The sequence below is a fragment of the Panthera tigris genome, chromosome A2 (assembly GCF_018350195.1).
Source record: "Panthera tigris isolate Pti1 chromosome A2, P.tigris_Pti1_mat1.1, whole genome shotgun sequence".
Lineage (NCBI taxonomy): Eukaryota > Metazoa > Chordata > Mammalia > Carnivora > Felidae > Panthera > Panthera tigris.
In genome coordinates, this window is record NC_056661.1 from 155085089 (window position 1) to 155109229 (window position 24141).

A 24141-nucleotide genomic window follows, 5' to 3' on the forward strand; every position below is an offset into this window, starting at 1 on the left:
TGATGTATCTGCTGACATTTTTCCTCCCTCTCTGTGACATAGCCTTTCTTTGTTGTCCCCTCCTCCCTTTGTGACTGGGTCCCCTCTCTCTCTGCCCTCACTTGCTGTCTCCCTTCTTCTAAAGAGTCCCTCTGCCATTCTTAGAGACTCATCAAACTCTAGGATGTGAAATAAATGTAACAAGTCTTTCCCCACCCCCATTTTCATAATGAGGCAGCTGTGGTCCTCATGGAAGTTATTGGCAAAGTCAGGACTGGGCCCTGAGTCTCTAGATTTTCTCTGCCATATCGAACTTTATCTGAGCCCTGTGCTCCCAGAAGACAGTGGCTGTCAAAAATCCTCTGGCACTTTTGTGCTCAGGGAAATGGCTTACCACAAAGAATTACCCTTCCACACACGAGTTACTAGAGACTCCATCCACTCTTTCTCATGGCTCCTGTAGAGCTTGGGATGACTCCCCTGTTTACCTGTGACAAGGCCAAACACCTTTCCCAGTTTGCTTGTAACTGCTGAGGGGGCCAGACAGACCCTCCAACTTCCCCATTCTTCATCTCACGAATGATTAGCTAGGCTTAGAACTCTTTTTTCCCTTGCAACTGGCTACACATAGAGAAAACGCTTTCTGTTCAGCTGACTGAGAAGTCCCGACTGGAAAATAATTGTTGTTTTGTTTTGTTTTGTTTTGTTTTACTGCAAATCTCCACACCTGTAACTTGTTTCTTACTCCCTCTAAGGTGTCTTCAGGTAAAACCATCTTGCTGAGACTCTCTGATCTTTGGATCTGGGGTGCTCTTACTGAATAGTCTGAATACAGCCAATCCCTTTCCATGTACACTTTTTGTCTTTCACATGTATTACTCTTTTCAATATTCCTCTTTATAAGTTAGCCTTACATGATAACTTCCTGACTCTACCCCCCAGACATATGAAATAAATGTGGGTTCAATCAGGGATATTGGTCTACAATTTTCTTTTTTTGTGATGTCTTTCTCTGGCTTTGGGATCAGGCTCATGTTGGCCTCATAGAATGAGTTCAGAAGTGTTCCCTCCTCTTTAACTTTTTGGAAGAGTCTGAGAAGGATTGGTGTTAATTTCATCTTCAAGTGTTCAGTAGAATTTGCCAGTGAGGTCTGGCCATGGATTTTCTGTGCTGGGAGGTTTTTGATTACTGATTCAATCTCTACTCCTCACTGATCTGTTCAGATGATCTATTTATAAAGTGCTCAGAACAGTGAGTTCTAATGGCAAATAGTAAATGCTATATAAATGCTTGTTTTGTGAAATAACTGGAACCTTAGTATCTCCAGATTTTCCAGGTTTCTGGGGATGCCTTCTTTTTCTTAACGTCTAAATATTGTTGTGAAGTCCTACAGAGCGATGAAAAGCACGAGCTCTGGAGTCCAGCTTCTAGGATTTCATTCCTGGCTGCAGGACTTCCTAGCCACCTTACCCTGAGAAAAACATTTGACCTCTTTAAGCCTCAGGGAGGAAAGAGTATTTGTACCTATCTCATAGGATACTTGTGAGGATTGAATACTACTGAAAAGCATGTAAGAATGGTGCAACACATTGAGAAACAAAAACAATAAATACTAGTTGTTATAATGATGATGATTCCATTTTCCACCCCTGCAACAATAAGAAATGGCTCCTGAATACTAAGAAGAGCAAACCTTCAGTATGTCTCTGGTTCACAGAATTGTGTATTTTGGCTCAGCACTGTCCCAGAATATGCTGCTCGTGAAAGTCAGGGATTCGGGGTTATTAAGTACCGTGGGTTTAAAGTGCGCCCAGTCTAATACAGCTCTTTCTACGGAAATAAATTACTACCCCCTCAGGTTGTAACCAGGTTTCATGTGTGACACCCGGTGACAAATGTGGGACTCTGAACAGATGTGGGAGGAAGAGGAGGAAGACAGAGCTGGTCAGCAGTCCCAGCCTGCCCTGCGCGGCACTCATTCTCAGCAGGCTTCCTCCTCAGAGAAGACTTTTGTAAGGTGGCAAGGACTACCACCAAGTTTTGTGAACTAAAAAGCCTGGGAATTTCACTAAAAACAAGCGACATTTTTGTTTCATAAAAATCTATTCCATGTTTATTGAGAAAAATATAGAAAAGTAACAACAGAAATAGGAAACAACAGTAAAAACTCACTAATTATAACTCCACTTAAAGTTGTCCACTATTAGCATGGCCAGCATTACAATACTTTTTGCTCTGCCCATCCTCTCTCATTTTCCCTCAATAAAAAAAGTTAATAATTCTTTGACTTTTCTCTTAAGAGCATTTTTAGGTTCACAGCAAAACTGAGAGGAAGATACAGAGACTTCCCATGTGCTGCTGCCTGACCTCCCCGATCTCACACATGCATACAGCCTCCCCCATTATCAACATCCCCACCAGATTGGTGCATCTATTACAATGGATGAACCCACATGGACACATTATTACCACCCAAAATCCATGGTTTACCAAGGGTTCACCCTTGGTGTTATACATTCCATGGGTTTGGCCAAATGTACAGTGACATGTGTCATCATAGCATAACACAGAGTATTTTCACTGCCCTAATAGTCCCTGGGCTCGGTCTATTCATCCCTTCCCCCAACCCCTGGAAACTACTGGTCTTTTTATTGACTCCATGGTTTTGTCTTTTCCAAAATTCCATATAGTTTAATCATCCAGCATTTAGACTTCTCATTTTGGCTTCTGTCACTTAGTAATATACATTTAAGTTGCCTCCGTGTCTTTTTGTGGCTTGATAGCTCACTTTTGTTTTAGCGCTGAGCAATACTCCATTGGCTGGGTGTCCCACAGTTTATTTATCAACACACCTATGGAAGAACATCTCTGTTGCTTCCAAATTTTGACAATTATAAATAAAATTGCTGGAAACTTCCCTGCAGATTTTTGTGTGGAGAGAAGTTTTCATTTCGATTGTTGGATTATGTTTCAGCAGATTCCATAGCTGAGATGGGGTATAAACAGACAATGATTAGACTGAGTTACTCAGAATAAATGAGTATCCCTAAGACTAAATAAAGACTTTTGTATTTGTATCCATTCAACGAGACAGAACTTCTTAATGGACTTTTAAAAGTGAGACTAAAATAATACAAAGACAGTAAGTAAATATCTTTATTTTTAACGGCATTTGAAAAGTTGATATCAATACCAAAATAACATGCCATAAAAGATAAATGATGGGGGCGCCTGGGTGGCCCAGTCGGTTAAGCGTCCGACTTCAGCTCAGGTCATGATCTCACAGTCTGTGAGTTTGAGCCCCGCATCGGGCTCTGTGCTGACAGCTCAGAGCCTGGAGCCTGCTTCAGATTCTGTGTCTCCCTCTCTCTCTGCCCCTCTCCTGCTCATGCTCTGTCTCTGTCTGTCTCAAAAATAAATAAAAACATTAAAAAAAAAAGATAAACGATGACAATGGTTTGGACTTCAATAATGAATTTAAATAAGGTTTGTAGGGTAAAAGAGGCTTCTCTTTGTCTTATTAGAGCAAATATTCTCTGATAAATTCATCTTGAGCATATGTTGAAATTCTTTCCTGGCTAATGGGAAAACTAACAAGTCGATTATGCTGTGTACCAGTATGAAGTAAACTTCTACCCAGCCTAGCTATCCTGTATGAAAAAAATATTTGCATAAGGAACTAAGCTTCTAGGTGCAGATATCACTTTATTTTACACAGCTCCAAAAGGTCACAACCATGAGGTTGACAGTTGAGAGCCATCTTAGGGTTTACAGGAGCAAGTGATACATAAAGAAAACTCATCTGTTGCTGTGATTAGACATGGCAAGAAAAAAAAACACTTTTGTCTCTATGCAGTTGTTCCTAATCTCAGATTGTTACCTCCTTATATTTCTGTATTTTTCTGCACAGATACCATGTCTTCCTGGATCTTATTGAATTACGAATTAGGTATTTACTTGGAGTAAATATATTTTGGTGAGAGATGTCTCTTCTGACTCTACAAAGTGGCTTTTTATTTCAAATTATAGGATGCTTTCATAGGTCTTTCTATGTGTTTCTCAGATTATAGAGTTGACCCGTGAACAGCATGGGTTTGAACTGCACAGATCCACTTATATGCGGACTTCTTACAGTACAGGACTGCAAATGTATTTTCTCTTCCTTCTGATTTTCTTAACATTTTTCTCTGGTTTTCTTTATTGTAAGAATACCACATATAGTGCATATAACATACAGAATATGTGTTAATCAACTGCTTATGTTATCAGTAAGGCTTCTGGCCAATAGTAGTCTATTAGTAGTTAAGTTTTGGGGGAACCATGAGTTAGACAAGGATTTTTGACTCTGCAGGGTGTTGGTGCCCCAACCTTCATATTGTTCAAAGGTCAACTGTACTTTAGAAGCAGGTGTGTACTTTCTAGTCATCCACCCCTTTATCTGGTTTGCTTTTCTGTAGCATTTGCATTGATCAGCATTCTAGTCTACCATCTCTGTTTATTTGTTTTCTATTTACCCAGTGAGGACATATATACCATGAAGGTAGGGTTTTGACTATTTCTTCTGCTGTATCTTTAGAGCATAAGACAGGGTGGGGACATTGTAGGTCATCATTAAGTATTTGTTGAGTACGTGGTTGGATAAATGAATGAAATAGTTACATTGTCTCCACTGAGGGACATACCAGATGTATTTAATCAATCTTCTATTAATGGATCTTTGGATTGTTTCTGGATTTTCAGAATTACATAGACAATGTATCAATACGCACCCTGGATTACTCTAGTGGAGATTGTGGCTGCCTTCTTAACATCCGCTCCTCCTTCTCTTGGTAACCATCCTTATAACCATTCAGTTAACCAAACACGTACCAAGTTCATTGCGGAATGAAAGTCCTCCCCTTGCTCTGAGGTTATGCTGGGTAACCTAATTGTAAATTAATCAGCATAATCCCACTAGACTATTGACTCAGGTTTGTGCCAGTGACCAAATTCAGTGAAAGACACACATTATTTTTTTTTTCTATTCTGATATTTTTATTAAATTTAATATGAACAATATATACATTTAAATATGGAAGAAAATAGAATACAGCTAGTTGTTAAAATATAACTGTATCATGACATCCTTCTGCTGTGGAGATTTATTTTTCAATCAAAAACTTTTTTTTTTTTATTTATTTTTTTATTTTTTAATATATGAAATTTACTGTCAAATTGGTTTCCATACAACACCCAGTGCTCATCCCAAAAGGTGCCCTCCTCAATACCCATCACCCACCCTGCCCTCCCTCCCACCCTGCCCTCCCTCCCACCCCCCATCAACCCTCAGTTTGTTCTCAGTTTTTAACAGTCTCTAATGCTTTGGCTCTCTCCCACTCTAACCTCTTTTTTTTTTTTCCTTCCCCTCCCCCATGGGTTTCTGTTATGTTTCTCAGGATCCACATAAGAGTGAAACCATATGGTATCTGTCTTTCTCTGTATGGCTTATTTCACTTAGCATCACACTCTCCAGTTCCATCCATGTTGCTACAAAAGGCCATATTTCATTTTTTCTCATTGCCACGTAGTATTCCATTGTGTATATAAACCACAATTTCTTTATCCATTCATCAGTTGATGGACATTTAGGCTCTTTCCATAATTTGGCTATTGTTGAGAGTGCCGCTATAAACATTGGGGTACAGGTGCCCCTATGCATCAGTACTCCTGTATCCCTTGGATAAATTCCTAGCAGTGCTATTGCTGGGTCATAGGGTAGGTCTATTTTTAATTTTCTGAGGAACCTCCATACTGTTTTCCAGAGCGGCTGCACCAATTTGCATTCCCACCAACAGTGCAAGAGGGTTCCTGTTTCTCCACATCCTCTCCAGCATCTATAGTCTCCTGATTTCTTCATTTTGGCCACTCTGACTGGCGTGAGGTGGTATCTGAGTGTGGTTTTGATTTGTATTTCCCTGATAAGGAGCGACGTTGAACATCTTTTCATGTGCCTGTTGGCCATCCGGATGTCTTCTTTAGAGAAGTGTCTATTCATGTTTTCTGCCCATTTCTTCACTGGGTTATTTGTTTTTCTGGTGTGGAGTTTGATGAGCTCTTTATAGATTTTGGATACTAGCCCTTTGTCCGATGTGTCATTTGCAAATATCTTTTCCCATTCCGTTGGTTGCCTTTTAGTTTTGATGGTTGTTTCCTTTGCTGTGCAGAAGCTTTTTATCTTCATAAGGTCCCAGTAATTCACTTTTGCTTTTAATTCCCTTGCCTTTGGGGATGTGCCGAGTAAGAGATTGCTACGGCTGAGGTCAGAGAGGTCTTTTCCTGCTTTCTCCTCTAAGGTTTTGATGGTTTCCTGTCTCACATTCAGGTCCTTTATCCATTTTGAGTTTATTTTTGTGAATGGTGTGAGAAAGTGGTCTAGTTTCAGCCTTCTGCATGTTGCTGTCCAGTTCTCCCAGCACCATTTGTTAAAGAGACTGTCTTTTTTCCATTGGATGTTCTTTCCTGCTTTGTCAAAGATGAGTTGGCCATACGTTTGTGGGTCTAGTTCTGGGGTTTCTATTCTATTCCATTGGTCTATGTGTCTGTTTTTATGCCAATACCATGCCGTCTTGATGATGACAGCTTTGTAGTAGAGGCTAAAGTCTGGGATTGTGATGCCTCCTGCTTTGGTCTTCTTCTTCAAAATTACTTTGGCTATTCGGGGCCTTTTGTGGTTCCATATGAATTTTAGGATTGCTTGTTCTAGTTTCGAGAAGAATGCTGGTGCAATTTTGATTGGGATTGCATTGAATGTGTAGATAGCTTTGGGTAGTATTGACATTTTGACAATATTTATTCTTCCAATCCATGAGCAGGGAATGGAAAGACACACATTATGATGTCTGCCAGGGGCATCTGGGAAAGAAACTTCCTAGGTCTGATGGGAGTAGCTTTGTCTTTCCCCCTCGATATAGACAAGGTAGAGTCGGCCTCTGAGGGTCATTTCAATCACAAGGTTTTATCCTGAGGATAAAACTGACATTAATGCACAGGACAGAGACAGGAATCATAGGGTCCTTGACATTTTTGAATTGCTGAATCAAAGCATCCTTGAAGCCTTCCCAGTTTTTAAGCTTCCATTAGTACATCTTTAAAGGCCATTTGAGTTGGCTATTCTGTTCTTTGCAATGGAATGAGTCCTAAATTTTACACTCCCATTTATACTTTGTTTTTGTGGTTGTATGGATATTTCAATAGAATAGAGTTTTAGAAATGAAGTTTCTGGGTCAAAGAGCATACAGATTTTACATTTTAGTATAAATTTACAAATTATGAAGAGTTAGATTTTTTTAAAAAGACAGTTGATAGAAAATGACAAGATAGGCTGACAAGGGAATATTGAATAGTATCAAGAAAAAGGATTTTTTTCATACTTTTCTTTGGACCTTCCCTTATCTCTCATCTTTTGTATAGCTCCCTTAACCTGCCAGGTCTCTAAATCTGCCCTCTTCTTGCGGTGAGGTGGGTGGTGCTGGTGTGGAATAGAAAATGTTTTAGAGGAAACAGGAGAATCTTTAAGGTCATTTGTTTCTGGAGAGAAGCCTGAGATATTTAGTTAAGGTAGATCTAAAGCTACCTATTTTAACATAGAGGAGTTGTATATGAAATTAATTAATTTAGGCCATATGCAAACATGAAAGCAGTTCAATGAGAACTATGGAAATAAGACAGGACAACTTAGTTATGACCATATATTTAAGAGCCTTGAATGCAAGGCTAAGGAATTTGGCCTCCATCCCAGTGGAATTGACAAGGCAATATGAAGGGCTCAGGACTGGTTCCTATGAATGTGCCATCCAGAATTACAAAGGAATAGAAATTTGGTAATGGGGCATGTATCTTCCCATATTTTCCTCTTCCAAAATACCTGGTGTGGACTGTATGTTTGTGCCCCTCCCCCATGCCCACAAATTTATGTACTCAAACCTAACCCACTACAGGACAGTATTAGGAGATTGGACCTTTGCAAGGTTTAAATGGTCATAAGGCTAGAGACCCCATGATGGGATTAGCATCCTTATAAGAAGAGACTAGAGCCCTCTCTCTGCCAGGTGAGGACACAGTGAGAAGGCCCCTGTCTACAAGCCAGGAAGTGGGCCTGCACTGTTTCCCACTGCACCTTGATCTTGGACTTCCCAGCCTCCAGAACTATGAGAAGTTAATGTTTGTGGTTTAAGCCACCCAGTCTATGGCATTTTTGGTATAACAGCCTAAACCGACTAAGACAATATCCCTTCTTCACCTTATTACTGAGGCTGTGAACATTTTCCCCTTTCAAACCTCCTCCATCTGCTCCAGGATGTCCATGCTTAGATCCCATTATATTCTTCTCCTGGATCCATACCGGATACGCACAGGAATCATGTGTTGGGACTTGTTCTCCAAACCAACTCTGTAGCCACGACTTCTATGACCTCAGTGTAATAGATCTGCTCTGTAAACTGACCTGCGTTTTCACTTTCTTTCTTTTATAGTTCAAAATAGTACATTATTTGGGCTGGGATGTGGGGGTCTGGTGGTGGAAGATGGGCAATGGGCACAGATTGCCTGCAGACATCATGCCTGCAATAGCAATAAAATCCCAGTGGGAAAGCAAGAAAGATCTTAGAGAACTGGAATATATAGGTAGGTAAAATCTTGGGAAATGCAGGAAATCTGTGATTTGTACAAAAAAACAAATTCTCCATCTGGTGGTTTCCATTATCTAGCCTCACAGTTTCAGATGGACTGGAGCAAAAAAAAAAAAAAAAAAGGAGACCATAGTGTCACAGCAGTAGCAATGCTTTGGGAATAAGGGCCACTGGAGCCTCCCTGACTCCGAACTAGCTGAATGACCTTGGGCAGTTGATTTGCCCTTTCTGTACCCTGATGTCATCATCATCTGTTCAAAAATGTGATGGCAATAGTGACTTCAAAGCTTATCCATGCTTATATCTTCAATGGACCACACAGAGCCTAGCAGATAGATGATCAGTAAATTCATTTGGATCAGGTTGAATGAATACCTGTGTAACCTTTCCAATTCTATCCTCATGTAATTGTTCAATTCTGTGCCCACTCTCTTACTCAGCAGTCAGTTTGAAGATAAAGTTCATAAATATTAAGTAAGGACAGTTCTTGGACACATGTGGTGTGGGACAAATTGTTTTTATTTAGATACTGTTTTCAGGCATAGGTGGAAGGCGAGGTTGACTAACGGGATAGGGTGTGGAGAGGTCCATGTGCTTAGTTGGCAGCGATGGTCTGCTGAATCCAGCTCACGTAGTTGCAGACCTTGGTGTAGACACCGGGTTTGCCTCTTTGAGCGCAGCCGGCACCCCAGGAGACAATGCCCTGGAGCTGGTTGTTGCAGACCACAGGGCCACCAGAGTCACCCTGAACAAGAGGAAAGAGACAATAAGAACTCTCAGTCACACCAAGTTGGGGGAAAGGCTCAAGGTTGTTTCTCCGTTACCCTGGGTCCGTTTTCCCAGGTTGCTGATTCTCCAGGAAGCATCTTCGCTTTTCCTGGGAATCCAACCCTCAATCTCTGTACTACATCCCCATCCTTTCTACCCCACCCCCCTCCTCCTAGCTCCTGCTCTTCTCTTAGTTGCAGGCAGGCAGGGCCAAGAAGAGGTGAGGACAGGTGAGTGCAATGCTGCCCAGCTAGCCCTGCTTTTTTTCCAGAAAGTTTCCTGGTACAATATACCTCCTCAGCAGGGCGCCTGGGTGTGCTGTTTGCACACCATCTTCTGTGTATCTTTTTACCCTTGACCCTAACCATTAATATCTCAAAAGGAAAATTTATCATTTATCCCAAATCTCTCCCTTGTCCCTTATAATCCATCCCAGAGACAGCTTCTCAATCTGTGTTTCAGGAAAGGGAAAATATGGTGGAAATGCCTGCGGCTTGGCCAGAAGGAGTACAGAGAAACTAACCTGGCAAGAGTCCTTTCCGCCTTCCAGGAAGCCCAGACAGATCATGTTGCTGGTGATCTGGCCTGGGTAGGCTTTACGGCAAGCACTGTCAGTTAGTATGGGAGCTTTCAGACACTGCAGGACATCGGGATAATTTTCTGTTGGGCGCAAGGGTAAAAATGGAAGAATATTACCCACAGGATTCTTGGAGATTTCTTTCCCAATATCTCCCTCCTTCCCTACTTTGCCAGTAACTTCTATTTTGGAAGAACAACTTTTATCTGGAAAGTCTTCCGAACAGTTTTAATCAACAAGTTGTTCTCTCTGACGCTGGCATCAGTGACTCCAGATCTCAAATCTGGAGACTACCTCTTAAGCAGGTCTATACTTTAGGTGGTACCAAATCTCTCAGCCTCTGTTCTGTTTACCTCCTCGGTTTCTACTTCTTTGCACATCACAAATCACACTTCAGCTGAACATCTATCTTTATCACAGTTCATTTTTTCTTGTGTTTTCCAGCAAAGGAATCTTCCTAAGACTCCATACATCCACAAACTATCCTCTGGGAACCTTGCCTTGAGTGACAGTTCAGACTAACTGACCCCCAACATGTCTTTCACTTCTAGGATTTTCAGACTTGGTGCTTTTGTTCCAGGTGACACTCACCCCCAAAGCTCTGGACATTTCCCCAGCCAGAGATGAGGCACTGGGAACCAGAAGGTGCACAAGATCTTGGCAGAGAGATAGCAGACACTCGAGAGTTGAGGGTGGCAGGTGAGCTCAATTTAATCAGCATGATGTCGTTATCAATAGTGTTTGCATTGTATCTCGGGTGGCGGATGACCTTGGCCGAATTGATGAATTGTTCACTGCCCTCAGAGACTGCAATGTTGTGTTCTCCCAGACGCACCTGGATTCGGCTGGATTAGAGGATGCAAAGTTCTGTAAGTATCCAACTTGAGATTTTCCCCTTCCCCAGTTCCCCCCAGTCATAAGCATAAGCATGAACACCATCCCCTTCAAGTGTTCCCACACATAGGTAATTGTGCACGTAAGGCAGCCCTACCAGATACGGTCCAGGTTAGAGTAACTCTTAAGTGGGTGTCACTACCAGCCCGCCATCTTGTTAGAATAGCTAGATGCCTTTAGTTCCCATGACTGAACGGCACCAATACAATGATGGCAGGTTAGGTGGGAATTGATGAATATTATTCAGCACGTGCTATTCCTCCTCTGGTTGAGATTATCAGTTATTGTAGGGAGACATGGCAGGAATCAGAGACATGCCAGGATTTTAAGGGGGCAGAATGAGTTGTACTTATTTTTAAAATTGTACTGGAAACTTCTTTTGGGTTTTTACCTCCATATGCCATTTTTTCCTGGTTGAGCTATAATGATTGGGACTATTTATCGATTAATGCTCTTAAGCTAGTCCTAGGTATACTTCATCACTAGCTAGTTCCCCTCCTCTGTCTCTGGTACCATCATTTGGAAGGCTATCAGGGAACTCTAAGTTTAGCTGTCCATGTAAAATTCCCTCAACGCAACATACAGTGCCTGGGGAGAATGACAAGTCTTCTAGAATCTGAATGCTCACCCCTCAAGCATAACTCTCTAGTTTACCCTGATTGTGCTTTGGCAGGGCTGGGGGATGAGCTGATCTGGGAGAACAGATATGTGAGTATCAGTTACTTACGACTTGTAGCAGTGAGCCGCAGACACCACCCACAGGGAATTGATGAGGGAGCCGCCACAGAAGTGGTAGCCCGAGTTCAGGGACACCTGGTAGGGGACAGAGTTCCTCGGACAGGTGTAGCCCCCAACGATCTTGTCATCGTCATCAACGGGGAAAGCAACTGACAAGGAAAAGTTGGAAACTATCTGTTAAAAGATACATCTTGGAATTTCTACTTACCACTAAGTTTTTGTAGGTGAGCTAGAAAAAAGAAGATAATGTTTTCTTGTCACACATAATCAGGACGTGGTGATAACATAATTTTCCCATAATGTTTTTCCCAAAATCTTATTACTCTATCTATACCTTTGACACATACTCTACTTACACCATTATAAGTATCTAATTTGTAAGTTATGCTTTAAATTTGATAAATATACTGTTTTTCAACATATGTACCACACACACACACACACACACACACACACACACACCTTGATCAGAGACTCTTATATATTACATGCCCTGAACATTACTACCTAAGGATGTAAAGAATGCTTTTTAGGAGGGCCTGGGTGGCTCAGTCAGTTAAGCATCTGATTCTTGGTTTTGGCTCAGGTCATGATCTCATGGTTTGCAAGTTTGAGCCCTGCATCGGGCTCTGCTGCTTGGGATTCTCTCTCTTCCTCTGTCTCTTTGCCTGCCCCTCCTCTGCTCACTCACTCACTCTCTCTTTCTCTCAAAATAAATAAATAAACATTAAAAAAAGAATACTTTTTATACAAAACTTTGTTCAGCAGACATGCAAATAAATGTTCAGTGAAGCTTTGCAGTAACCATGCTTATATTGATTTATGGTGGTTGGTATAGGATACTTATTCCCGTGAAGTAAAGGGAAGGAAGCTTTTAGAAGCCCCCTAAGAATGTTCTAGCCTGGAAGGAATTGGGAGTTTGTACTTTTGTTCCCCAAATTTCTCTTTTTGGTTCTTGCATAAAATTTTCATGAAATGATTTCATAGAACATTATATTTGGTTTCCCTCTCCAATCTTTCCCCTTATTCCAATTATCTTTCTAACATTTTTCAATTTATTCAGCATTGTGAAGTTTGGCCCACTGATTTATTAAGATTTCTATGGCTCCCAAAGTCTATGATTATATTATATCCACCCTATTGTTCAAATATTTTGAAGTAATTTTGGGAAAGACATTTAGAGACTGGTGTATTGAATTTATACTCATCCAATTCGGGAAAGTTTAATAGCAAGTTTTTGATGAAATTTGGTAGTATAAAGAATAGAAACAGATATTTCTCTACATCTTTTGATGATTAAATGATATGTTATTTTACACCAGAGAGATTTCATTAAGAAAGACATTGTAAAACCCAGCCCATAGCTTTTATTCATGAGAAATAAAGTATCTTTGCCTGTTAAAATCCTTTCGGTATAGAGGAGACTTTGGTTCTGACCCTCACAGCCTCTTCAATGAGCCCAAGACTAGTCATTGTTCCCGATTATTAATTCAAAATGCAACATTTCCTTATTGTTAACTATCCTTTCCTTTTCCCTCTTCCTTCATAGATTTTATCTTGACGTTCAGGGCAATTTCTGCCTCTTTATACTTTCTACACTAATTCCTCCTGCTCACTATAATCTGTCCCCAACAAGTGAGGTTTAATTATGTATAGGTATTTGTACTATGGTAGTTTCCCCTTATCCATGGTTTTGGTTACCCTCAGTGAACCGCAGTCAGGAAGCAGATGATCTACTTTCTGATGTATCATCAGGAGCTCATTACTAGCCTAACACTATCTCACTATGCCTACATCATTCACTTCACTCTGTTTATCATGTAGGCATTTTATCATCTCACATCATCACAAGAAGAGTGAGTCAAGTAGAATAAGATATTTAGAGACAGAGATAGAGAGAAGAGCATGACACATAACTTCTATTACAGTATGATATGATTATTATATAATTGTTCTATTTTGTTATTAGTTATTGTTAATCCCTTACTGTACCTAATTTATAAGTTAAACTTTATCATAGGTACATACATATTGGAAAAAACCATAGCATATACAGGGTTCAGTACTATCTGCGGCTTCAGGCATCCCCTGGGGTAGATGTATCCACTGCATTCATTTATTCGTAAAGACTCACCAGCAGCTCCCAGGAGAGCAAGGAAGATGAAGGTCTTCATGGTTGCTCACTGGATTTGGACTGAGAAGTGTGATGATCGCTTTTCATCCACAGGTATTTATACCCCCAGGTTTGTCATTGACACCCATGGCCATGGGTGCCAGAAAAGTGATTTGACTGGAAACTTACAAATCCAAATTTAGAATTCAATTCTATGCCAAACTGAAGATAATCAGCATCATATTTAAACATCAGCTTTTGTCTACTTTTCCAGAAAGTTATGGAAATGGAAATAATAAACCCACCTGGTGCAATTTGTTCCCCATAATAGAAAAGTACATTGGAGCAAGGTCACAGAACGGGGCTGCAAGTGTCCCGTTTCCCAGACAAAAATCTTAAGTATTTGGTTGTCTCAAGTGTGAACTTTTATCTGAGGACTCTCTTGAACACTACCCCCCTTGATGTTTAATTAATATTGGCTCTTTCAAAGTTATATAATTTTTCTTGTGGCATCTGTGGCTTTGTATAGCCACGTTAAATTTTCATTATTAACAGGGAAGCTTGTTTCCTTGAGAAAAGAAAAAAGTGTTCTGAATTGAAACCATGATCGAGGTAAACAGGAGAATGAAAGAATAACTTACTAGAAGTTACTATGTATTTTATATCTATAAAAACTTTGCATATATTAATTTAGAAATTCTCATTACAACCCTAGAAGATACCTGTTACTATCCCCACTATACATATGGGGAAACTGAGGCACACAAAATTTACAGAGGACTTGAGCAACATCACCTAGCAAGTACACGGTAGGCTCAGGATTCCAATCCAGGAAATCTGGCTTCAGAGTCTGTGCATTTAACCACTATACAACACCTCTCCACTTAGTTCATCACAATCTTGACACCAAGATAATACAGAAATCTTGACAAATGGTAATACAATTGAAATCGATGGAGTGCTTACTATGCGTCAGGCACGATGGATGGGGTTTCTATACATCAGTTCATTCAATCCTTACCAGCAGCTTTATAGGTGTTGTTATAATTTTTACCATTTTATATATGGGGACAGTGAAGCTTGGGGAAATTACATGTTTTGCTCAAAGTTTTATATTCTTGAGTGGTTAACACAGTGTTCAAACTCGAGCAGACTCATTTCAAGGATCATAAACTCTACTGTGATGCCATAAACATAACTAAGGAGAACAACCTGAACTCCACCAAATTAAAGGATGACCCTAGGGAGCAGAGAGAATTCTTAGATAAACTGAAGAAATGGGTTCCTGGAGCAGGAGTTGTCATAATTAATGAAGCATGGCAGAAGTATCCAGAATAAGTGAATCTCAGGGACCAGATTCTACTCCCACACATCTGAATGGCCTACCAGGATGTACTTCTGCTTTAGCAGATGATCGTCTCTCATGAAGTAGTTTGTTGCTTTTACATTCAAAGTTGTGCTGATATAAAGATGATTCACTAGAAGGCAGAATTTCTCAACCCCGGCACTACTGACATTTGGGGCCAGGTAATTCTGTGTTGTGGGGAACTTCCCTGAACACTGTAGGATATTTATCAGCACCCCTGGCCTTAGTTACAAGTACCACTAGCCCCTCCTCCATGTTGTGACAACCCAAATGTCTCCAGACATTGCTAAATGTTCCCTTGGGTTCAAAATCATCCCCAGCCGGGAATGACTGATCTAAGGAGAAAAGATGGGCAAAGTAGCTTCTAAGGCCATAGCCATGGGTAAGTGATTTGAACGTTAGGACAATGTAGGCAGTAATCAACTACTGAATGAATGGCACATAAAGCAGGGGGCTGTCCCTCACTGATACCTAAAAATCATGGAAATTAAGGAGTAAGAGAAGGGCCAGGCCCAGAGTGAAAAAGGGAGAGCCTTCTCAACCCATCCAATTATCTTCCTTTCTGTCCTTTCTGATACCTCCATGGTGAAGTGTTGGAAGTTGTGTGGTTCTGAATCACACCTGGAACTTCCCCTGAAACTCACCAGAGACCTTAGCCCATATGAAAAGCACATCATCTTCAAAGAGTTCCCACAATAGTTGGCTCATGTGCTGCTATGCTGTAGGGAGCTCTCCCTGGTGCATTCTGGGCTTTATCACTTGGACCCCTTCTCCCTGGAAGGGGAAGTATGAGGGTTGCCAGGTAAGAGGAGTTATCTAGACTCAACTGCAAATGCCCAAATAAACACCTGAGATAAAGGAACATGGACCCATCCAGTGGCAGCATAATGACACTTCAGTCATCTAAAGCAGTAGTGGGGATGTGGGGAAAATGCCGAGTGATGGTTTCTGGACTTCAGGTATTCCCAAATAACTCTCACATGTGGTGCATGGAAACCATGCACACAATGCCTTTAAAAAACTTAAGTTTTGATTAAAAAATTTTTTTAATGTTTATTTATTTTTGAGACAGAGAGAGACAGAGCATGAATGGGGGAGGGTCAGAGAGAGAGGGAGACACAGAATCCAAAGCAGCCTCCAGGCTCCAAGCGGTCAGCCCAGAGCCTGACACGGGGCTCAAACCCACGAACTGCGAGATCATGACCTGAGCTGAAGTCGGACGCCTAACCGACTGAGCCACCCAGGCGCCCCAAGTTTTGATTTTAAAGTAGACTTTTTTCCTGAGCCTCTTCTCAAGCATAGATGTTGATATTTCATGTGTTGGTGAATCTTTATCTAATGCACATTAAAATGAACACATGCTGTTTGATAACATAGCTCTTTAAATAACAGTGGTCATTTGTGCGCTCCCTAAAATCACGTTGAAGACTAGTTGTTTTGTATATGTGCCGCCAAAGCAGACACATGTTGAAGACTGATCCCATAGCATCAGGCAGAGGGCCGGACAAAACGAGAGTGGGAAATCCCAAGTATCACTGGTGGTCATGGCTGTGGTGGCTGCTGGGTGTGGAAAGGGTATGGAGCAGAGTAGATCTGGATATTAACTGAGAGCGCAAAGTACGCCAAGCGGAAGATACTAGAAGAATGCTCCCTATTGAAGAGGCCAGGAGAACACGGGATCAGTGTGAGGTGTCTCTCTACATGAGCGCCATGTCGATCTTTTTCTGTAAAGTGGGTGAACAGACATGAAGAAGATATCCTTGCACGATTGTGTGGGAGCTCACACCTGTAAGATACCTTTTACTCCTGAGATACTATGCTTCAATCATCCTGTGAAGTTGGGCCCCGGAGAACTGGGTTGAAACTTCTCAGATTCAATAGATATTCTTGTCTGCGCTTTGTGTGTGCAAAACATCTGTCCTCAATAACATCGATGAATTCTTGTTTGCAATCAACAGTGGTCATGCCACAGTGTGTGGATGTGGAGGAGGTGGGGAGTCTCCTTCCTCAGTCATGTCCGTGAAAAGAGCCACGTGCAATGTGTGGCAATGTCCACGTTCCTTTTGCCGGGCAGAGTGGGTTGGTACCTATACTTCTTTTCCTCACTTCAAGCACATGAAGGTCCAGAGGCATGTGTCTGTGTTTAGTGCATCTGTATTTGTCACCCCTCTTTCCCATGCACACGGCTTAGTGGCCTTGGAGGACTATCTACACTTGGGCCTGAATTAGGGGCTGGTTGGGCTCCAGCAAACATGTTGACATTTATATTGGCAGAAGCAAGACTCACCGGCCTCTGAAGGCAACTTTATGATCTTCTCTCTCACGGAGTCTGTTTTTCTTTTCGTTTAGATGCTCCAGCCACCTTCTTGGCTAACACAACTCTAGTTACTGAGGCCATTTACTGGCTCTTTAACCGTGCCAACAGGAAGGGAAATTTTTAAATAAGAATTCCTCTCCCTGAAAAAAAGATATATTAAATTACTAAAAAAAAAACAAACCTGAAATAAGCAATCAGGGCAACAAGAATGCAAAAAAGAACAAGGTTACAAAGTACGCTCTTGTGTCATAACCCTGATGCTAACCTGACGGTCCGTGCTAAGCTCAATTTCTTTTTTTTAAAAAAAATTTTTAACGTTTATTTATTTTTGAGACAGAGAGAGACAGAGCATGAACGGGGGAGGGTCAGAGAGAGGGAGACACAGAATCCAGAACAGGCTCCAGGCTCCGTGATATCAGCACAGAGCCCAACATGGGGCTCGAACTCACGGACCGCGAAATCGTGACCTGAGCCGAAGTCGGCCGCTCAACTGACTGAGCCACCCAGGCACCCCCCTCAATTTATAATCGTTGCCATGTACAGAAAACCAGTGTTGGCAAGTAGAATGCTCTTTCTTGGTAAAGTGAACCCTGGAACCAGACAGGCTTCCTTGAGAACCCTGCTCAAGGATGGCATTAGTTTGAGGACATTTCTATTCTAGCTACATGTGATTCTCTCCATGATATTGTTTGCAGGAGTCAGCAAACATTTCCTATAAAGAGCCCAATAGTAAATGTTTTAGGCTTTGCAGCCAGTACAGTCTCTGTCACAACTAGTCTTCATTGCAGCGTGAAGGCAGCCGTATACAGTACATGTGTGGTTGAGTGCAGCTATGTTCCAGTAAACCTTCTTCATTTCCTGAAACAGGCTGCAGGTCAGACTTGAACCTGGGCCATAGTCTGTTGACCCTCTCCAGAAGAGAAGGCAGAAATGAATTAAATGCCCCACATCCAGACTTAAAATTGAATGGTGATTGTTTCAATGATCAGGTGTGGCTTGAAAGAAAACTAGTGATCTTAAGAGAATTAGCTCACTGTTGACCTTCAAGTAATGCTTTCGGGAGAAAGTAAGAAGTAGGGAATTGGGGGTTTAGGGCTAGGATATCGGAATGACAGAGAACAGGGCAAAACAAAGAAGAGAATGATAGAGACAGAAACTTGTACCAAAGGATGAGAAACAATAAAATTCTGGGAGAGAAGATTTCAATCTGGCAACAGAGTTCTGGCCTTCATTCTGCCACTAGCTTCCATTTTGGGGGGTCTTTGCACATTAACATCCTCATGTATAAAATGAACACCCACAGAAAATCAGGGGGAAATAGAAGTTAACACGATCTTCGATCCACATACAAGAGTTTTGTTAAAGTGTTAACACAACTAAATTATGTCTCTGTCAGCATTCGCTTCCCACTGCTCTGTCCTAAAGATCCTTGACTTATCTTTGAAGATCCTTGACTTACCTTTCAAACAAACCACCTGTGCCTTCATTCAGGACCACGGTCTGCTAAAATAAATAGCACTACTAGTATTTTCTTGTTTCTGGATTTACTGTCCTTCAACCTACCTCCATACTGTTTTACCAGAGTGGTCCTTCTAAAATTCAAATGGATCATGTCATTTTCCTGCTTAAATCTCTTCAATAGCTCCATATTGATGTTGGGATGCATTTAAGTTCTTGGGCATGGCATTGAAGCCTATGAACCTGGACACTCTTCACTATTTCACGCCTCTGTGCCTTTCCCACTTGCCTCCCAGTTTAACACCCACTCATTCTCTAGGTCTCTAATCAGAGAGAATCCTGATGAACCTCACCTGCACTCTCTAGCTCAAATCAGGCCTTCTTGAGTTTTCTTGTCAGCTTCTACTTTTATAACATTTACTTCCAATTATATATAAATTGTGTGAGTATCTATCCGTGTAGTGTTGATCGTTTAAAATTCCTGAGGGCACAACTGATGGCTGATTTGCTTACCATTCTGCCTCAAAGCCAACATGTATCTGACACATAGTAATTGTTCAGCAAATTACTGCTGAATGGGGTTACCTCCCTCACTTCTTCGCTCGCAAACTCCAATTCATCCATTAAAATTTACCTTGACATCATGTCTCCTTAGAGTTAACCTCTGACATTTATCTATGCCCACCCCTAACTCCACCCCACGCTGCCTCTGACTTGACAGATAAGTCTGTTACCTTTCTGCACTCTTTTAAAGCCTTGTGTATATTGCTATTATAACTTCTGGATTTTCTTGTAAACGTTTATTTTTTGTCTATTTCCTCAACTAGATTATGATCTCCTGAAACAAATATTTTGTATTTAAGTTCTCAGTCTGTAGCTCTGTCTCTGGCACAGAGTAGATGCTTCAGTTTCTCTTCGCCACATCAGATGCTTGGGCCCCGTCTATAGCATCCCACCAAAGGTCTTCCAGCCTCTATTGCAGAAAGGAGATCCCAGTACCTTCTCAACCATCCAGTTGGAAAGTTTTTCCTTGTGTTGAGCCAGAAGATTGTTTAGAGCTTTTAACCATTTTTTCTTAATCTTGTCCCTTGGTAATAGAAGATCAGGAGACTCATAATAAACGGTAAGTGATCAGGGGTCACAGCCAGCAGAAGATTATGGGTTTTAAATAGTAAACAGGAGAAGCAAGATAAGGCAAGTTTCGAACCCAACAGAGTTTCCCTGTCCCTATTTGTAGCAGGAGCAAATCTCAGAAGGCAACCTCAAAAGTTGCCTCATGTTACTAGAAAAATAGCATGCCAGAACTAAAAGTTGAAGCTATGTGCTAGCCTCTTTATACACAATGAACCAGAACTGGTTCTTAGAAAAAAAATAAACTGGTACAGGACTAGATTGCTTACAGATTTGGCTTACACTCATCTCCTTCAAAAAGCCTTCTCCAACTTCGGCAATCCCCGAACAACTGTTTTTCTGCATGTCCTTCAAATGCTGCTGAACACAGATTATACCCTACCATTTTACGATTAGTGAAACGTCATACAGGAGTATTTTAGCTGCTTCATCTCACTATTGGCTCTGTCTCACCACCTAGAATATTCACACACACAAAACCAAAGACGTATACCCCATAGGTTTTGTTATTTATCATTTTATTTCCCCTTCCACACAGCACCCATTGCAATCAGGACTCTTCAGTAGAGTCACAATCAATGGCTGTTTGGTGACCAGAACATAGTAGGGGGCCAGTCCCCCTTCAGGCAGACTCTTGAATGCTGAGGGAGAGCATCAGGTTGTAGTTCTGAAGACCGGGGTCCTGGGGAGATGAGAGGGTGGCGATGAGAACATGTGCGCACCTGGGGATGATTGAAGGGGCCCCCTCCCTCCTCCTTCAAGAGAGAAAATATCGAGAAGCATGTGGTGGGCCATCAGGAATCACTGCTGCTTCAGGCCAGAGGAGCTCACCTTTAAGGTGCTTTGCAAAGACTGGCAGGTGAGAAAGGGTTTTGTGGGGAAGGAAGAGAAAGAAACTGATTAACATATGTGTATTATCTAGACATGGTGGTATTAAATATGTGCGGGTCTTTGTATATCAATTATACCTCAATGAAGCTGTTAAAAAATAAATAACGTCATAGAGAACAATATGCAGAAATTTTTTTAAAGAAATTTTTTAAAAAGATACAGCCTGTGACCTTAAAAATCTCGAACTCAGCAGGAAGACAGGTACACGCATGCCAATAATGTGTTAGTATAGGAGGGAAGAAAGGAAAAATCTCAGACTTTTAGAACAAGGAAATTGGCATTGCTTCCTGGAGAACAGGGTGGGGGGGGGGGAAGAGAAATACAAATGGTTCAGAAAAGTCCAAGCAAGTCAAGTACATGTTCACTAGCTGCAGCCATCACCCTGCATTGATCCTGACCTATGTCTAGAGCATAAGGGGAGAGACAAGGCCCCGAGGCCTCCCCACACCCACCGCCAACCTGAAGTGCATCGAATTATTCCCCAAGCAATCTGTGAAGTGAAATATCTTTGCTGTCAGAGGACTAGTGCTTTGCATTGTATCTGTGCAGGAAGGAGGCCTGGTGCAGGTGACAGAGATTCTGCCAAGTGAAGAGGGTGTTCCCAAGAAAGGGGGTGTTGGCACCCAAGTGGGGTGAGGAGAGCAGCCTGGTACAGGCCGTTGAAGCCCCAGCAGGTTGAGAAGGGTGTCCATACTGGGCAGGACGTGCGCCATGTCGGGTATCAGACGCTGGACTGAGGTGAGGAGGATTCCAACGTGGAGAGGACTCTTTGGCACAGGCTGTTGGTTCCCAAGCAGGGTGAGGGGGGCGTGTGCCAGCGAGAGAAGGTTGGGGTTGCAGTGGACAATTGGGTCCATACAAGGAGACTGATCAAATACGTAAATCTGTTGAGAACAGGAGCCAGTTTTCTCAGTACTGGATAAAGGAATTGCGAATACAGAAAGAACACTAGAGTGAACCTTAGAGTACTGAAATTAGAACTGGAATTACTGGTGTAAATTTATGGCTTTTCAATACATGTACATGGATAGAGAGTTAAAGATACATGTTAATGTGTGTGCATTCGTGTGTGTTCCCTAGGCTCTGTCCACTGATGATGTAGAAGTACTGTCCCCTCAAAAGCCGAGATCTAGTGCCCATCTCTTGTTTTCTGAACACCGTTATCCACTTAAAGGAACCAGGGCTCTTTGGAGAAATAGCTGATTCCAAGAAGGGAGCAGGGAAAGCACAGGATGAGCCTAGAATATATTCTTGTGCTATACTATAAGGAAATCCTCAAATACCCATCGTCCTCGGGGCCCTGACAACAAGGCTAGTTTAAAAAGGGAAACAATACGTTCACTTCCAAATCTTTGGACAATGCTCGATAAACATTGGAAAATTATCATAACTATCCTTTAAAATAAAAATTAGTACTAATACATAAATAAACTTTAAAAGGGGGGGCGTGCTCGAGTGGCTCAGTTGATTAAGCATCCAACTCTTGGTTTCGGCTCAGGTCGTGATCTCACGGTACATGGGTTCGAGCCCCACATGGGGTTCTGTGCTGACAGTACAGAGCCCACTTGAGACTTTCTCTCTCTCTCTCTCCCCCTCTCTCTGCCTCTCCCTGGCTCGCATGCTCTTTCTCTTTCTCAAAAGAAATAAACTTAAAAAAATTAGTACTGAAGCTCACCTCATGCCAGCCAAATTCATTTTTTTATCATTCCCATTTCAGCCTTGTATTGTATCCTGATGCCCTGCCCTCAATTTCTGTAAGCCGCAAGTACAAATATACCAGTGCCAACCATACCACACTGGGAAACAATTTTTTAATGGTTAGACTCACATGTGATCTCTTACCATTTTTCCATTGCATCCATGTATTCATTCATTCATTCAAGTATGTGTTAATTACCTGCAAGTGTTCAGTATTGTGATAAGGGGGCGGCAGGGGTGGGGGTGGGGGTGGGGGGAGACTCTGGAAGGTCCTAGCAGGGCAAACATCTGGTTGGAAGCTTATCCTGAACGGCTCATACTGTTTTAGAGTTAAACAGAGGGTAGGAGATCAGTATTTGAGACTCTCCCTTTATCCAGGTTTCGGAGATGAGGAAATGAGAAGGTGAGTAGATGAAATGATTTAGCCATATAAAAACCAATTATATTTTAACCTTCCGAAAAACATACACTAAACCTCTCCAAACTCAATGTTGTCTAAAAGCATATCCTGGGGCACCTGGGTAGCTCTGTCAGTTAAGTGGCCGACTTCAGCTCAGGTCATGATCTCGCAATTCAGGAGTTCAAGCCCCGCATGGGGCTCTGTGTGGACCACTCAGAGCCTGGAGCCTGCTTTGGGTTCTGTGTCTCCCTCTCTCTGCTCATCCCCTGCTTACACACACTCTCTCACTCTCTCTCTCTCTCTCTCTCTCTCTCTCTCAAAAATAAATAAACATTAATAAATAAATTAAAAAGTAAATAACAAAAAAGCATGTCATATTGCTCCTATGAGTCTAGAAACATTTTGAGGATGAGAATATTGCCTTTCTCGCCAATGCTTGTTGGACAAACTGAAATTCTGTGTGCTCTGTGCTCCCCTGGGCCCAGGAGTAAGGACTGGAGGCAGCAGGTGGAGAGGAGGTTAATGTGCCCCTGTGACCTCTAGGAGGAGCTGTGACTTCACCAAAATTCCCGAGGCTGGTCTGGAAGAAGGAAGGGGAATGGGAAGGAGGCTTAAGAAGGAAGCAAATGCTCTGGCAGCAGGGTTTCCTCCTGGTTCTGCTTGGGACATGGTACCTGAACAGCCTAGATGCGAAAATCTAGTCCAGGCTGCACTTCTCCAACCTCAATAGCATCGCGTCTGTGGTCCCCGTGGCCCCTGTCCCTCAGGACCTTTTGTTACTCTCCAGTGCTTCCCCTGTATGTGTGGGTGCCATGTTCAGGCTCGGCACCCCAAGTAGGCGAGATGCTTTCCGGGGGCACGGCTTGCAGCATATTTCTGTCATAACCTCGTCAGCACCCACTGACGGTGCTTCCTACCCAGTTAGCATTAAATTCCTGTGTCTTAAAATGAGTGCAGCTGGCTCCAGGGAAAGGTTCTGGAAGCCAAGCAAGGTGGCCTCTGAGTTAAATCAGGATGGGGCTTGCGTGGGTTTCTCCTGGCTCCCTGAGAGGTGGTGGGGGCGGCGGGGGAGGGGGGGGTACACCTGTCCAAGGGGAAGGGATGTGTGTTTGAGCGGAGGAGGTGCTGTTAAGCAGAAAGAGGA

At 42.1% G+C, this 24141-nt stretch overlaps 1 protein-coding gene across 1 annotated transcript; it reads right to left on the reverse strand.

Moving 5' to 3' along the window:
- Nucleotides 1-9187: 9187 nt before the first annotated feature.
- Nucleotides 9188-14834, reverse strand: LOC102970352 (cationic trypsin). The gene is made up of 6 exons (XM_007090833.2): nt 14703-14834; nt 13758-13920; nt 11613-11772; nt 10583-10836; nt 9938-10074; nt 9188-9391 (listed from the first exon to the last, which is right to left on the reverse strand). The coding sequence occupies exons 2-6, from the start codon at nt 13795-13797 to the stop codon at nt 9242-9244; spliced, it is 741 nt and encodes a 246-aa protein (XP_007090895.1). The 5' UTR covers nt 13798-13920; nt 14703-14834; the 3' UTR covers nt 9188-9241.
- Between the last annotated feature and the right edge of the window lie 9307 nt (nt 14835-24141).

Bases quoted from the DNA above. Each gene is read 5' to 3' on its own strand.
- LOC102970352 (XM_007090833.2), bottom strand. From the start codon at position 13,797: ATGAAGACCTTCATCTTCCTTGCTCTCCTGGGAGCTGCTG. The intron at 10,837-11,612 runs GTAAGTAACTGA...CCTCTAATCCAG, and splicing joins GCGGCTCACTGCTACAAGTC to CCGAATCCAGGTGCGTCTGG. The intron at 10,075-10,582 runs GTGAGTGTCACC...TGCGCCCAACAG, and splicing joins AAATGTCCAGAGCTTTGGGG to AAAATTATCCCGATGTCCTG.